This window comes from Pituophis catenifer, unplaced genomic scaffold, assembly GCF_029215685.1.
Source record: "Pituophis catenifer annectens isolate HBS135680 unplaced genomic scaffold, rPitCat1.0.hap2 SCAF_16, whole genome shotgun sequence".
In the NCBI taxonomy this organism is placed as follows: domain Eukaryota; kingdom Metazoa; phylum Chordata; class Lepidosauria; order Squamata; family Colubridae; genus Pituophis; species Pituophis catenifer.
The window spans coordinates 16,245,733-16,260,846 of record NW_027256896.1 but is presented as its reverse complement, the minus strand read 5'-3'; the positions used below and the strand labels follow the sequence as shown (position 1 = coordinate 16,260,846).

General features: G+C 44.2%; 1 protein-coding gene across 1 annotated transcript in view; it reads right to left on the bottom strand.

Annotated features, from left to right (window-relative positions):
• The window catches only part of CYTH3 (cytohesin 3), a 60,844-nt gene that overhangs the window by 10,650 nt on the left and 35,080 nt on the right, over positions 1 to 15,114 (bottom strand). Inside the window, exons 4-9 of the mRNA XM_070955442.1 lie at positions 14,896 to 14,962; positions 10,865 to 10,983; positions 7,269 to 7,349; positions 5,095 to 5,207; positions 3,709 to 3,857; positions 1,698 to 1,809 (exon numbers count right to left, since the gene is read on the bottom strand). Coding sequence (XP_070811543.1) covers positions 1,698 to 1,809; positions 3,709 to 3,857; positions 5,095 to 5,207; positions 7,269 to 7,349; positions 10,865 to 10,983; positions 14,896 to 14,962 — 641 coding nt within the window. The remainder of the gene's footprint in view (positions 1 to 1,697; positions 1,810 to 3,708; positions 3,858 to 5,094; positions 5,208 to 7,268; positions 7,350 to 10,864; positions 10,984 to 14,895; positions 14,963 to 15,114) is intronic.

The following is a 15,114-nucleotide window of genomic DNA, read 5'->3' as shown; positions in this document are numbered from 1 at the left end:
CTCTGCATCTCATTGGCCTCCTTCCAAATCACTCTCCCCATATCTACTACTTAAGCTCCCAGGAATGTCCCCCCCTCCCATCCCATCTCCTAGGGGATATTATCTTCAAGGAAAATAAGTAGGTGAGAAGTCAAGCATCCTCTTGCCAGCTGCCCCCTCTTCTCCTAATGTCAGCACTAAAATAAATGCAGGTTGAAGTGCTGACAAGCACTTAATTTCTCCCCTGGCTCAAGCTGATGGAGGCAGGAGAACTTGTGGCTCAGAGGTTAATACAACTGCCTAACATGCAGGCAGCCCAAGTTCGAATCCGAGTAAGGGTATGGCTAGCTGATGAGAGCTAAATAGCTTGAAATAGATCTATACTAGTCTCCCTTTATTTCTTTATCAGCGAAATATAAATTTGGTATAAAACGGTTTGTCGTGAATGCGACTGCTTGAAGGCTCCTGGATTGGAGCCTGTCAGCCCCCTCCCATATTGGGGCTACCTTGGTGCTCTTATTCCAGAAAGTTCCACCGGATCAAAGTGCCCTAAATCAATTTGGTCAGTGAGAGGGTGTTATGTTAAGATGTTACCAAGGACTCAATCATTTGCTACGGGTTTAAATTGAGGCCGGCACAATTCTGCAGGCTCCGCTTGAGCCATTTAGTGGCAAGCAGAGAAATGTCAGGAAAAATGGATGCCGAGGAACGATTAAAGGAAAGCAGAAGCAAGCAAGCAAGAGAAGGTGAAAAGAGAGATACCTACCTCCTAACGCAGAATAAGAAGGGACAGCCAATCACAGAACAGAAAGGTGAGAGATCTCAGCCCAAAAGGAAAACAAGAAGGCACGTTTAAACCACTCGTTCCTCCCCCCAAAAAAATCAAAACCCCAAATCAAAACAAACAGAAAGGCACAAATAACAAGAGTGGGGGGGGGGGGGAAAACAGAAGACATTCAGGTATAAAAGGAAAAAGCTTGCGCGTTTCCTGGGAACCAATGGTGAAAAAGTACATTACGGAATACCTATTTAAATCCAACCGAACTTTTGATGGGCTCGGATGCTCGGGAAGAACGGGCTGCATCAGGGGTGGGTTCTAAATTTTTTTTACTACCGGTTCTGTGGGCGTGGCTTATTTTGTGGGTGTGGCTTGGAGGTCATGTGACTAGGTGGGCGTGGCTAGCGGGTCAGAGTCATTTCTGGAAGGTCCTCGCACTTACGACCAGTCCTCGCACTTACGACCCGACTCATTTATTTGCTTTTAACGCTGATCAGCTGTAGGGTGGCCCTTTGAAGCCCTGTGGCAAGAGTTTAAACAGTTTTTTTCCCTCTAGTCATCAGCTGGGACTCAGGAGGTAGCAATAGATTGGGGGTGGGACCAAATAAAAGGTAAGAATAACGTGGGGGGGTGGGAGGGCGGGGGGGGGGAGAACCGGTTCGGTGACGTCATATCATCAGTGCTACCGGCTCGGCCGAACCGGACCGAACCAGGAGGAACCCATCACTGGTCTGCATGCTTTCAGGGTGAGATTGGTAACTTCAGAAATCCAATTCCACAGCTCGGGGTAAAATCATCAAAAAGCAAGGCATTTTTCCAGTGAAATAATGATTTCAACAGAAAGAGATTTCCAGCCCAGCAGCGGAAGGGCGGAAAGAGCAAAAGACAAAACAACCATCAGCAGAAGAAAAAGCTGGAAGGGAAGATTGGATCCACTGACCTAATTTCAGGAGCCAGCCTTCTCGATCTGGATTAAAAAAGGTATGGGTTAAATCGTTCCCATCGTCTTCTGGGATCTTAAAGGGCTCGTTTTTAATGCTTTCGTATAAATTCTGGAAGAAATCAGAGGGCGGAGAAGGTTAACGCCACACATCCTTAAGCATAGTACATAAAATTATCTGCCACAATGTCCTTCCTGTCAATGACTACTTCAACTTCAACCACAACAATACAAGAGCAAATAATAGATACAAACTCAAGGTAAACCGCTCCAAACTCAACTGCAGAAAATATGACTTCAGCAACAGAGTGGTCAATGCCTGGAATGCACTACCTGACTCTGTGGTTTCATCCCAAAACCCCCAAAATTTTAACCTTAAACTGCCTACTTTTGACCTCACCCCATTCCTAAGAGGTCTATAAGGGGCGTGCATAAGTGCACCAGCGTGCCTACCATCCCTGTCCTAATATTCCTTTTTACTTACTCTTTTCATGTATTCAAATTATGTTTCTACTTTTACCTGTTATCTTATATATGCTTGACAAACTCAGGTCAGGCGCAAAGGATCCTGGATGTACACTAAATTGCCATTCGGAAGATTCATTGCTCAACCCTAGTCAACTCAATCTAGTCAACTCAAGTTCAAATCTGAATTGGCACCAGATAAGGGTCAGTGGAATTCGAGAAGGGTTAGATTTGGACCGTTTTTGGGAACATAACAACTCTAGGCTGATGACACATTTAACTCCACCTCCCCCAGCTCTGCCACCTCTTCTCCTACATCCTGTCCAGAAATTAAGACTCTTATGTTTTCTTGGAGAACCAGTTGGTAACGTCTTCTTTCCAGACCTTCCTCTTTATCAAATCTGGAGAAATCTGGACATGTGACAACTTCAACCAGTAGTTGTTAAGCACTTGGAAATGAAACATAGCTTGGTCCACAATCTGGAAATGTGTTTTTATTGGCATGTAACCAAAATTTAGAGGTGGTGTATGACCTGGGGAGGTGTTGATTTTAAAGAGCAAACTCATTCTTTCTTTCCAGTAGAAGGCTTCCCACTCTGAAGAATTACAGGAAGAAGTATTGTTTATACTACAAGGTCAAATTCCAAGAGCATTTGTGTATATTTCTCTGAAACCTTGGAAGATTTGATGGTATAAATAAATAAGAGGAAGAAGAAGAAGAAGAAGAAGAAGAAGAAGAAGAAGAAGAAGAAGAAGAAGAAGAAGAAGAAGAAGAAGAGGAAGAGGAAGAAGAAGACCTTCAAATAGAAGTAGAGCAACTGTGGTTGAAGAAAGCAAAGATAACATCAATAAGGATAAGCATCTTGGGTGCAAATCCCAAAACAACTGGAGCACCATTTGAACATCAGTGGCATTGACAAATTCACCATCAGTCAATTGCAAAAGGCAGTTTGACTTGGAACAGCTTACATCCTGCGACGATCTCTTCAACACCATCCAACATCCACAGCTGCCTATCCCAGGTCCTTGGAAAGGTCTCGATAGGTGGACAAAAAAATGCCAAATCCAGTTTAAACATCTGGCTGACTTTGCAACAAGCCGTAATACTAATAATTTATTATCTGGAGCGTTGTCTGAACAACATTGGCACTGACAAATTCACCATCAGTCAATTGCAAAAGGCAGCTTGACTCAGAACAGCTGAACAACCTGCCACGATCCCTTGAACACCATCATACATTTACATCTGCCTATCCTTGGACCTTGGGAAAGACTCGATGGGTGGGCAAAAATGCCCTGTCTAAACATCTGCCTGAATGTGCAAACAATCACAATAATAATAGAACTAATAATAGCAGGAATACCATCACGGAGTCATAGAATAACAGAGTTGGCACCAATTCTCTACTGAGATCTAACGTCCCATGGTCAGAATACTGTTGTGTTGGTTTCTACAGTCATCATACCAAGAATTGATTCACTGATTCCTTGGCCATCCTTCATGAATATGCCATCACATGTTCATCCCATTTGCAAAGCCCCTTACCCGTAGCAATTCTTCCGGCAGGTCTCCTCCCTCGTTAATCCCTCTGTTCATTGAGATAAATCTCTCCGCTGTTGGCTTGTCTCTCACATTGTGGTTGTGCAGACTGGTGTTCAACATGATGATTGCAAAGGAGAGGACGTAGCAGGTATCTGGAGAATGGGAGATCAAAGCAAAAGGATTGTCCTCCACAGCCGCTTGTAAAAAAAACCAGCCTCTGGCAAATTAGGAATAAAGTAAACAACTACATTCTCCTCTCTTAAGGACCCCCGGCAGAGAGAAAAGACATCCTGCCAGTTGTGTTGAACTTGGGACACACACACAACTCTCTCAGGCACCGAGCCAAGAAGGAAATCTGAATTTAAAACTGAACTTCAGCTTTGCTCGCACGAAATGACTATAGGGAATCCTCAGTTTACAACCACAATTGAGTCCAAAATTTCCGTTGCTAAGCTAAAACGCCAAAGTGAGGCCTTTGAACTCTGGTGCTGGAGAAGACTCCTGCGAGTCCCTTGGACTGCAAGGAGATCCAACCAGTCAGTCCTAGAGGAGATCAACCATGAGTGCTCCTTAGAAGGCCAGATCCTGAAGAGGAAACTCAAATACTTTGGCCACCTAATGAGAAGGAAGGACTCCCTGGAGAAGAGCCGAATGCTGGGAACGATTGAGGGCAAAAGAAGAAGGGGACGGCAGAGAATGAGGTGGATGAATGGAGTCACTGAAGCAGTCAGCGTGAGCTTAAATGGACTCCAGAGGATGGTAGAGGACAGGGAGGCCTGGAGAAACGTTGTCCATGGGGTCGTGATGGGTCGGACACGACTTCGCCACTAACAACAACAACGAAGCTAAACAGTTGTTAAGTGTGCATTGCCCTCATTTTTACGACTTTTCTTGCCTCCGTTGTTAAGCAAATCGCTGCAGCGGTTAAGTTAGTAACCTGGTTGTTAAGTGAATCGGGCTTCCTTGTGGATTTGGTTTGTCAGAAGGTCACAAAACGTGACCCCGGGAGACAGCAACGGTCATAAGTATGAACCCGTTGGCCAAGCGTCTGAATTTTGATCCCGTGATGATCATGGGGAGGCTACCAAGGCCGTAAGGGTGAAAAATGGTCGGTAAGTCCCTTTCGTCGGTGCCGTCGTAATTTTGAACGGTCCACTAAATGAACTGTAGTAAGTCGAGGATTACCTGTACATGGCTAATTTCCTTGCCTTCCAACCCCAGTTACTCTAAAGAGGTTTACAAAAACCTTCCCGAGCAAACCTTCAATAGTTGTTACCAATGACAACAGCCACCAAGTTATGACAACGCCAAACAGGTTGAGGCTTGCGGGATGTGGCAGTCTCCAACCGATAAAGACAAAGGCAGGTAGGAAAGGCCACGCCCACTCACCTGTAGACTGGAAGACCCCAGGGTTGCAAAGGCAGTAGCGCGAAGCGAACGCCTCCATCATGCGATCGATTTTTTGAGCTTCCCCCGGCAGCCTAAAACTCCACAGGAATTGCCTGCCAAGATATCCAGAAAGTTCATATGATAAAATACGATTAAAGTATAGAGTAGAATAACAGAGTTGGAAGGGACCTTGGAGGTCTTCTAGTCCAGCCCCCTGCTTAGGCAGGAAACCCTACACCACTTCAGACAAAGGGTTATCCAACATCATCTTAAAAACTTCCAGTGTTGGAGCTTTCACAACTTCTGGAGGCAGGTTGTTCCACGGATTAATTGTTCTCACTGTCAGGAAGTTTCTCCTTAGTTCTAAGTTGCTTCTCTCCTTAATTATGAAGAACGGTTGCAGGAACTGGACAATGAAAAGAAGGACTAGGGGAGTCATGATAGCAGTGTTCCAATATCTCAAGGGCTGCCCCAAAGAAGAGGGAGTCAAGCTATTCTCCAAAGCACCTGAGGGAAGGACAAGAAGCAATGGGTGGAAACTCATCAAGGAGAGAAGCAACCTAGAACTAAGGAGAAATTTCCTGACGGTGAGGACAATTCATCAGTGGAACAACTTCCCTCCAGAAGTTGTGAATGCTCCAACACTGGAGGTTTTTAAGAAGATGTTGGATAACCATTTGTCTGAAGTGGTGTAGGGTTTCCTGCCTAAGCAGGGGGTTGGACTAGAAGACCTCCAAGGTCCTTTCCAACTCTGTTATACCAGACATCTTTCTCAATAAGCCATGATTTGTATGATCCGGGGTGCCTTCGTCCCCACATTCTATGAATAGCTTCCTGCCTTGCTTGAAGTCACAACAGGGTTTGTCCCCTGTGCAAACATAGCCAAACAGTGCAGTGGTGAAATCCAAATTTTTTTGCTAGCGGTTATGTGGGCGTGGCTTGGTGGGCGTGGTGTGGCTTGGTGGGCATGGCTTGGTGGGCATGGCAGGGGAAGGATACTGCAAAATTCCCATTCCCACCCCACTCGGGGGCCAGCCAGAGGTGGTATTTGCCGGTTCTCCGAACTGCTCATAATTTTCGCTATCGGTTCTCCAGAACCTGTCAGAACCTGCTGGATTTCACACCTGAAACAGTGGCTTAGTTGACCAACTATCAGGAAGTAAATGTGATCCTGAGGATGGACAGGACAGACTTGACCAAAGGGTTGGTTTAAAAAAAAAAAATCAAGATGGCAGCCAAAAGGGAGCGGCCTTCTATCAGAAGGATAGTGCTGCCATCTTGATTTCTTAATTTTTAAGAAATTGCCCTTTAAAAAAATTATCTCTGTAGACGATCGCAATACAGGCTCATTTGTTAAGCTGTGAATTATATTAAGAAACCAACATTAGCTGAAATCACCTAACACACCAGCTATTCCTGCACGAACTGTCTTGTGGCTTAGAGTAGGCGGCTGTGCACAATGCTAAATTTAACAGATTAACAGAGTTGGAAAGGACCTTGGAGGTCATCTAGTCCAACCCCCCGCCCAAGCAGGAGACCCTACACCATTTCTGACAGAGGGCAGTCCAGTCTCTTCTTGAAAGCCTCCAGTGATGAAGCTCCCACAACTTCTGAAGGCAACTTCTGGTCCATCAGTTGATGGTTCTCACTGTCAAGAAATTTCTCCTTATTTCCATGTTGAATCTCTCCTTGGTCAGTTTCCATCCATTAATCCTTGTCTGGCCTTCAGAAAACAGGTTGACCCCCTCCTCTCTGTGGCAGCCCCTCAAATATTGGAAGACTGCTATCATGTCTCCCCTAGTCCTTCTCTTCATCAAACTAGACATACCCAGTTCCTGCAACCGTTCATCACATGTTTTAGCCTCCAGTCCCCTAATCATCCTTGCTCTTCTCTGCACTTTTTCTAGAGTCTCAACATCTTTTTTATAGTGTGGGGACCAAAACTGGATGCAGGATTCTAGGTGTGGTCTTACTAAGGCTTTATAGAGTGGTATTAGTACCTCCCTTGGCCTTGATTGTATCTCTCTGTTAAGATCAAGATAGAATTAAATCTAGGGAACTTCACAACACCAGAAAAGCCTTGTTAAATAGCATTTTTCCTTTCTACTACAGTGTCAAACATTTTTAACTCTCTCCCCCCCACCCCCAAACAGGCTCTTAAAAAGACTTCTTACCGTAACGCTTGGACGAGATTGAGATCCACAAACTCATGGAGTTCAACAAAAGCCTGAAGTACTTTAATATTAAAGTCATCCCTGTAAAAGAAAAGATGAAGAAGTTGAAATAAGTAACTCTTTTAATTTAATATTCACGCGTTGGGCTTTTGAGGCTGAGGGGTTATTTTTATTTTGTTTTGTTGTTGTAATTGGCCTGTTACCAAGCTGTAGTCACTGGTCCAAACCTGGAAACTTTCAACAATCATTTTAAGAAATTATTTTTATTATTAGCTAATTGGAAAAGTGCATAACTTGGGGAAGAGGAGGACTGTATGGTCCAGAGGTGGATTTCGGCAGGTTCTGGCCAGTTCTGGAGAACCGGTAGCAGAAATTTTGAGTAGTTCAGAGAACCGGTAGTAAAAATTCTGACTGGCCCCATCCCCATCTATTCTCTGCCTCCCATGTCCCAGCTGATCGGGAGGGAATGTAGATTTTGCAGTATCCTTCCCCTGCCACGCCCACCAAGCCACACCCACAGAACGTAAAAAATTTTGAAACCTACCGCTGGTATGGTCATTGATGCTCTTTGAACTTGGTATGAGATTTGTAGGGAGGAGGAGGAGGAGGAGGAAGAGGGGAAGAAGTAGAAAGGAGGAAGAGGAGAAAGCAGCAGCAGCAGGAGGAGAGAGAAAGAGAAGGAAGGAGGAAGGAGGAAGGAGGAGGAAGAAGAGGAGGAGGAGGACTGTATGGTCCTTGATGCTCTCCGAGTTGGGTAATGAGACATTTCAATACCCAACTAGGTAACATTATCAGTGCTAGAAAGGAGTGGGGTTTGCAGGGAGGAGGAGCAGGAAGAGGAGGAGGGCAAGGAGGACAAGGAGGAGGGAAAGAAGTAGAAAGGAGGAGGAGGAAGAGGAAGAGAAGAAGATAGGAGGAGAAGGAGGAGAGAGAGGGAAGAAGGAAGAAAGGAGGAAGAAGAGAAGAAGATAGGAGGAGGAGGAGGAGAGAGAAGGAAGAAGAAAGAAAGGAGGAGAAGGAAGAAGGAAGAAAGGAGGAGGAAGAAAGGAGGAGGAGGAGAGAGAAGGAAGAAAGGAGGAAGAGAAGAAGATAGGAGGAGGAGGAGAGAGAAGGAAGAAGGAAGAAAGGAGGAGGAGGAAGAGAAGAAGATAGGAGGAGGAGGAGGAGAGAGAAGGAAGAAAGGAGGAAGAAGAGAAGAAGATAGGAGGAGGAGGAGGAGAGAGAAGGAAGAAGAAAGAAAGGAGGAGAAGGAAGAAGGAAGAAAGGAGGAGGAGGAAGAGAGGAGGAGGAGAGAGAAGGAAGAAAGGAGGAAGAGAAGAAGATAGGAGGAGGAGAGAGAAGGAAGAAGGAAGAAAGGAGGAGGAGGAAGAGAAGAAGATAGGAGGAGGAGGAGAGAGAAGGAAGAAAGGAGGAAGAAGAGAAGAAGATAGGAGGAGGAGGAGGAGAGAGAAGGAAGAAGAAAGAAAGGAGGAGAAGGAAGAAGGAAGAAAGGAGGAGGAGGAAGAGAGGAGGAGGAGAGAGAAGGAAGAAAGGAGGAAGAGAAGAAGATAGGAGGAGGAGGAGAGAGAAGGAAGAAGGAAGAAAGGAGGAGGAGGAAGAGAAGAAGATAGGAGGAGGAGGAGAGAGAAGGAAGAAAGGAGGAAGAGAAGAAGATAGGAGGAGGAGGAGAGAGAAGGAAGAAGGAAGAAAGGAGGAGGAGGAAGAGAAGAAGATAGGAGGAGGAGGAGGAGGAGAGAAGGAAGAAAGGAGAGAAAAGGAAGAGAAGAAGATAGGAGGAGGAGGAGAGAAGGAAGAAGGAAGAAAGGAGGAGGAGGAAGAGAAGAGGAAGAAGAGGAGGAGAAGGAAAACTACGACAACTTTGTGGTCTTTGGTGCTCTCTGAGCTTGGCTATTTTCTTGCAGACATTTATTTCATTACCAAATTAGATAACATCCTCGGTGCACTGATGAGGTTATCTGGCTTGGTAATGAAACATCTGCAAGAAATCAGCCAAGCTCAGAGAGCACCAAGAATGGCTCAGAGACATAGTTTGGTTGCCAGATGACAACCAAACAACCATGAAACAGGAACAACCGAGCACCCGTCCCCTTCCTTTCAGTGCGGGTGAGAAGAACTCCATTAAGACAACGATTCATCATCATTTCATCATGGCCAATTCAAAGCCCTGCAATTCAACAGGGTGTGTTTGAGAGGCGTACAAGTAGATTAAAATGTTGTGGATCCGCTTCCACCTAAGGCAGGGTAGGTGGATTTTTTTTTAACAGGCGGGTTTTCCGAAGGGAGCCCGTCAAACCTTTCCAAGAATTTTAATTAATATGTCGAACAACCCATTCATTAAATCGGAGACAAGCCGATGGTTGTGTAAATTACTAGGCAGTCTTTGCCAAGAGGAAATGAACGTGGTGGATTCAAAGGTGGGTGGTTGTTGTTGTTTAACTTTGACACAATCATACCAACAACAGCAATAACGCAATTTAGCAAAGAGGCTCCAGGAGAGTCCTTTTGGAGAGAGATCTCGAGACCTTCACTATGTCACTAACATCTCGAGATCTTTTTTCAAGGCTTCTGTCAACTCGCAAAGCATCCCTGGCCTACTCTCGAGTTGCCATAAGCAAGGGGGAGAGGGAACCAAAAAAGCAACAGGCAGCTAAAGACAGGAGCACATTCCAGACATATCTTTTTCAAGGTTGTATCCCAGGGTTACCCACAGCAGCCAGAGGGGAGTGATCTCTACAACCCCTGAAATTGCTGCGTTGGGGAATGTGATTGATGAGACACCCTAGAGGGGAGGGGGGAAACAGGGTCATGATTAGGGCCGTAAATTACGTGGGGTCAGAGTTGGCTTCATTTGAGTATGTGCCGACATGGAGCTCCTAATAAATAACTGGATTTCTTTTGAAGCTTCGCGAGGCTCATGATTTAATTAGGGCATCCGTTGGAACCCTGACAACCTCCTTATTATCGAATTCTAAGTTTTTCTCCGGATATTTTTTTGGTCAAGTACGACTTCCTTCTTGGTAAACCGGGAAGTAAATCACCTGTTTGTTGAGTGGGTGAAAGGAAGGGAGGAGAGGAAAATAAATACAGCTGCCTCAACAGATTGAAACCAAGGCATATCATTAATATGAAATTATCCTGGTTTGAATTCCGCACCTCCTGAATCCCAATTATATAAATGCCCTGTAGAATTTTAACCTGTCAGCAATGCAAGCAAACACAGCCGAGCCTTTTAAATATATTTTTGGTATGTGGATATTTACTTATGACGATCTGCACATGCGCAGAAGCTTCGCTCCCATTGCGAACCAGTAGTAAAGGTAAGTAGAACCCACCCTTGCCTGGGACACTGCGACAGTCGTAAGTATGAATCAGCTTTCAAGCATCTGAATGTTGACCATGGAAATGCAGCCACAGTCATAAGTGTGAAAAACGGCCATAAGTCACTTTTCCCACTCCCGTTGGAACCTCGAACGGTCCCTAAACAAAATGTTGCAAGTTGAGGACTGCCTATAAAAGCCAAGGAAACTTGAGGTTCTAAGTCCAGGTCTCCATTTTCATCTCGAGGCGACGTACAACCAGGACTGGCCTCCACCTACCTTTCACCGAGATAATCGCCAATAACGGTTTTATTAAGCCCCTCCCCTTTATACAGGAACTGAGCGATGTCTTCCGGCGTGTTCTGCAGGAGATCATTTTCAATGAGAAACTGAATTCCCTAAAGCAGCAGGAGGAGGAAAAAAAAATAAAAGGAAGATGAGAATTCAGGCTTTGTTGCTGTTTATCGAAATTCACATTCCAGAAATACGGAATAAAGGTAGTCCTCCACTTACAACCGAAACTCATCTACCCAAAGCTACCTCATGGTTGGGTCTACACATTGCTAAATACCACACTAACCCATGGCTTGCTTTTAACCATGGTTTATTGAGCAAGGAAATACATCTACCCAGAGCTACCTCATGGTTGGGTCTACACATTACTAAATACCACACTAACCATGGCTTGCTTTTAACCATGGTTTATTGAGCAAAGAAACTCATCTACCCAGAGCTACCTCATGGTTGGGTTTACACATTACTAAATACCACACTAACCATGGTTTATTGAGCAAGGAAATACATCTACCCAGAGCTACCTCATGGTTGGGTTTACACATTACTAAATACCACACTAACCATGGCTTGCTTTTAACCATGGTTTATTGAGCAAAGAAACTCATCTACCCAGAGCTACCTCATGGTTGGGTTTACACATTACTAAATACCACACTAACCATGGCTTGCTTTTAACCATGGTTTATTGAGCAAGGAAACTCATCCACCCAAAGCTACCTCATGGTTGGGTCTACACATTGCTAAATAGCATTCTAACTCATGGCTTGCTTTTAACCATGGTTTATTGAGCAAGGAAACTCATCCACCCAAAGCTACCCCATGGTTGGGTCAACACATTGCTAAATAGCATTCTAACTCATGGCTTGCTTTTAACCATGGTTTATTGAGCAAGGAAACTCATCCACCCAAAGCTACCCCATGGTTGGGTCAACACATTGCTAAATAGCATTCTAACTCATGGCTTGCTTTTAACCATGGTTTATTGAGCAAGGAAACTCATCTACCCTAACTCTTGGCCACTTCATGGTTGGGCTTACACACTGCTAAATCCTACACTAACTTATGGCTTGTGTTAACCATGGCTTATTGAACAAGGAGAACTTGTCCACCCAAAGCCTTTGGCCGCCTCCTTGCTAAAAACCATGCTAATCCGTGGCTTATTTTCACAATGGTTAATCGAACGATTAACTGCGACCAACAACGTTAAACCAACAGGCAGTTTGCTTGCTTTTGACTCGAAGCTCGTTGTGTGCAAACTCTACTTTTAGAAAATGGCCTTTTAACTACATTTTTTTAAAACCCGGGATTTAATCGGAGCAATTCCTGGACGAGATTTATTGCTCTTTTTTTTTTCCTTCTTGAGACAGCTGGAACCACAAACTGGCTGGCTTGGAAATAACTGGGTTCGTTTTCCCAAACAAACAAGCGGAAAGTTCAAAGCAGGTTTAGGATGGAGGAGAAATAAGGAAAAACAAATGCATTTTTGGACCGAAGAAAAACAGAAGGCAGCCGCAGCATTTGGTGCCAAAAGAAAAAAAAAAATGCCCTTCCTGTTCCCGAAGGAGGAAAATACACTGAATTATTTTATTATCAGGGTAAGCCCAAAAGATTTTTTTTTTTTAAATCAAGCTTGGAAACTATTTTTAGTCTTGAAAAACCGTTGCTGTTTTATACTCCCTTTTTTCTGTCTGTCTGTGTGATTGTGTGTGTGCAGAAAACCTGGTCATCCTCCACTTCAAACCATTCGTTTAGCAATCGCTCAAATCCATAATTCAATGTGCCCCACCCCTTCCCCAACGCATGCACGCACGACCTCCCCCCCCCGGCTTTTGGCACGCAATAGCACGGTGAGCCCAGTAGGCCCATTTTTTGCCCTCCCCAGGCTCCAGAGGTTTTCTAGGAGCCTGGGGAGGGCGAAAACAGCCTTCCCCACCCCACTGGAGGCCCTCTGGAGGCCGCAAGCAGCCCATTTTCCGACTTCCGGTGGGACCGGAAGGCCCCAAAATCAGCTGGCTGGTGCGCGCATGCGCACTGGAGCTCAGCTAGCGCAACGCTCGTGTGCCCACCAATATGGCTCCACGTGCCACCTGTGGCACGCGTGCCATAGGTTCGCCATCACGGTTATAGCAGCACGGGGAAAACGTCACTTATGACAAGTCCTCGCCTTCACGCCCATGACAGCATCCTCGCGATTGAGAGCTTGGCAACCAGCATCTATTTATGATGGTTGCAACACCCCTAGGATCATTGGATCGCCATTTGCCATCTTCCCGACAAATAAGAGTCGACGGGGGAAGCCAGGTTTGCTTAATGACCATATGATTCACTTAACAACCGCACTGATTCGCTTAACAATCGGGGGGGTGGGGGGGAAAGGTTGTAAAAATTGGGCACAATTCGCTTGACAATCGCCTTGCTTGGCAGCAGGAATTCTGGCCCCCGTTGTGGTCGTTAAGTCAAGAACTTTTGCCTGTGTTGTAAAAGCTTCCCTAAATAAATATCTAGTCAAAAGACACACAAAAATCAGATTTCCATCTGGAGGCAGTATTTGGTTACCAAAAAGAATTATGTTTCCTTCCACAAAACCACCGTGAGAAAGGAAATTTGTGGCAATTCAAAAGCTGTTCAAGGGGTCTCTTTTCTTTCTCTTTCTCTCTCTCTCTCCCTCTTCCCCCCTCTCTTTCTCTTTCTCTTTCTCTCTTTCTTTCTTTCTCTTTCTATTTCTCTCTTTCTATTCTTCACTTCTTTCTCTTTCAGTGTTTCTCTTTCTCTTTCTTTCTCTTTCTTTACTTCTTTTTCTTTCAATGTTTCTCTTTCTTTTTCTTTCTTTATTTCTTTCTTTCTCTTTCTGTTCCTCTTTCTCTTTCTTTACTTCTTTCTCTTTCAGTGTTTCTTTCTTTCTCTCACTTTCTATTTCTTTACTTCTTTCTCTTTCAGTGTTTCTCTTTCTTTCTTTCTCTTTCTTTACTTCTTTCTCTTTCAGTGTTTCTCTTTCTTTCTTTCTCTTTCTTTACTTCTTTCTCTTTCAGTGTTTCTCTTTCTCTCTTTTTCTTTTTCTTTCTCTTTCTTTACTTCTTTCTCTTTCAGTGTTTCTCTCTCTCTCTTTTTCTCTTTCTTTCTTTCTCTTTCAGTGTTTCTCTTTCTCTCTCTTTCTCTTTCTTTACTTATTTCTCTTTCCATGTTTCTCTTTCTCTCTCTTTCTTTCTTTCTATTTCTTTAGTTCTTTCTCTTTCAGTGTTTCTCTTTCTCCCTTTCTCTTTCTTTACTTCTTTCTCTTTCAGTGTTTCTCTCTTTTTTCTCTTTCTTCTCTCTCTCTCACTTTCTTTATTTCTCTCTCTCATTTTCTATCTTTCTCTCAGTTTCTCTCTCTCTCTTTATTTTTCTTTCAGCTCCATGCTTCAGATATCCCTTTCTTGTAATGGGCCCTGTCTTCTGGAAATCCAGATATCTCAAGAAAATGAAATTAACGTCATCGGAAACAAAATCAAGCTAACCCCTTAGGGGGAAGACAAGGCTCCAGATGTATTTAGCTCTGAAGATGGAGGGAGGCGAATCAGACAAAAAGAACGTGCGTTCGCTAAACTGTCTCTTTGAGATCTAATAAAGAAAAATGGGAGAACAAGCTAAAGACTGAAATGTAATAAGAAAGATAGGTTTGCAGAACAGCCCCAGAGAGCACCATTTATGCCGAGCTCCATTTATTGGACTTTTCCAACAAGGTGGTATGATGGAGTTCAGCGGAGGTGGGTTAATTAAACAAGATGGCGTCTGCCGTTGCAGCTGGGAATTCTGGGAGTTGGCTGGCTGGAGAATTCTGGGAGTTGAAGTCCACAAGTCTTAAAATTGCCAAGGTTATTCACCCCTGGCTTAAAGTATGTGATGAACTCCTCTAACTATAGTTGACTGAACAAACTGCGGTTAAACAAACCAGTTTGTTCATGTGGTTTGGGCCACATGAAACAACTCAGCTCAAAGTACACATTCTCAAAAAAAAATTTTTTTAAAAGCCTCACCTTCTTGGGATCCATGTTAAATTTTTTCCTTCCCATTGCAACCTGCTTATTCCTTTGGGTAGCTTTGCTGTCAGTTTGGAGGGAAGAGAGATGAAAAAGGAAAGCATTAGAAGAAAAAATGTATTTGCACAATTAAACTGAAGGCATTATTTACAATATCCTAGCATCCAATGAGGGACGCAGTGGCTCAGTGGCTAAGATGCTGAGTTTGTTGATCGG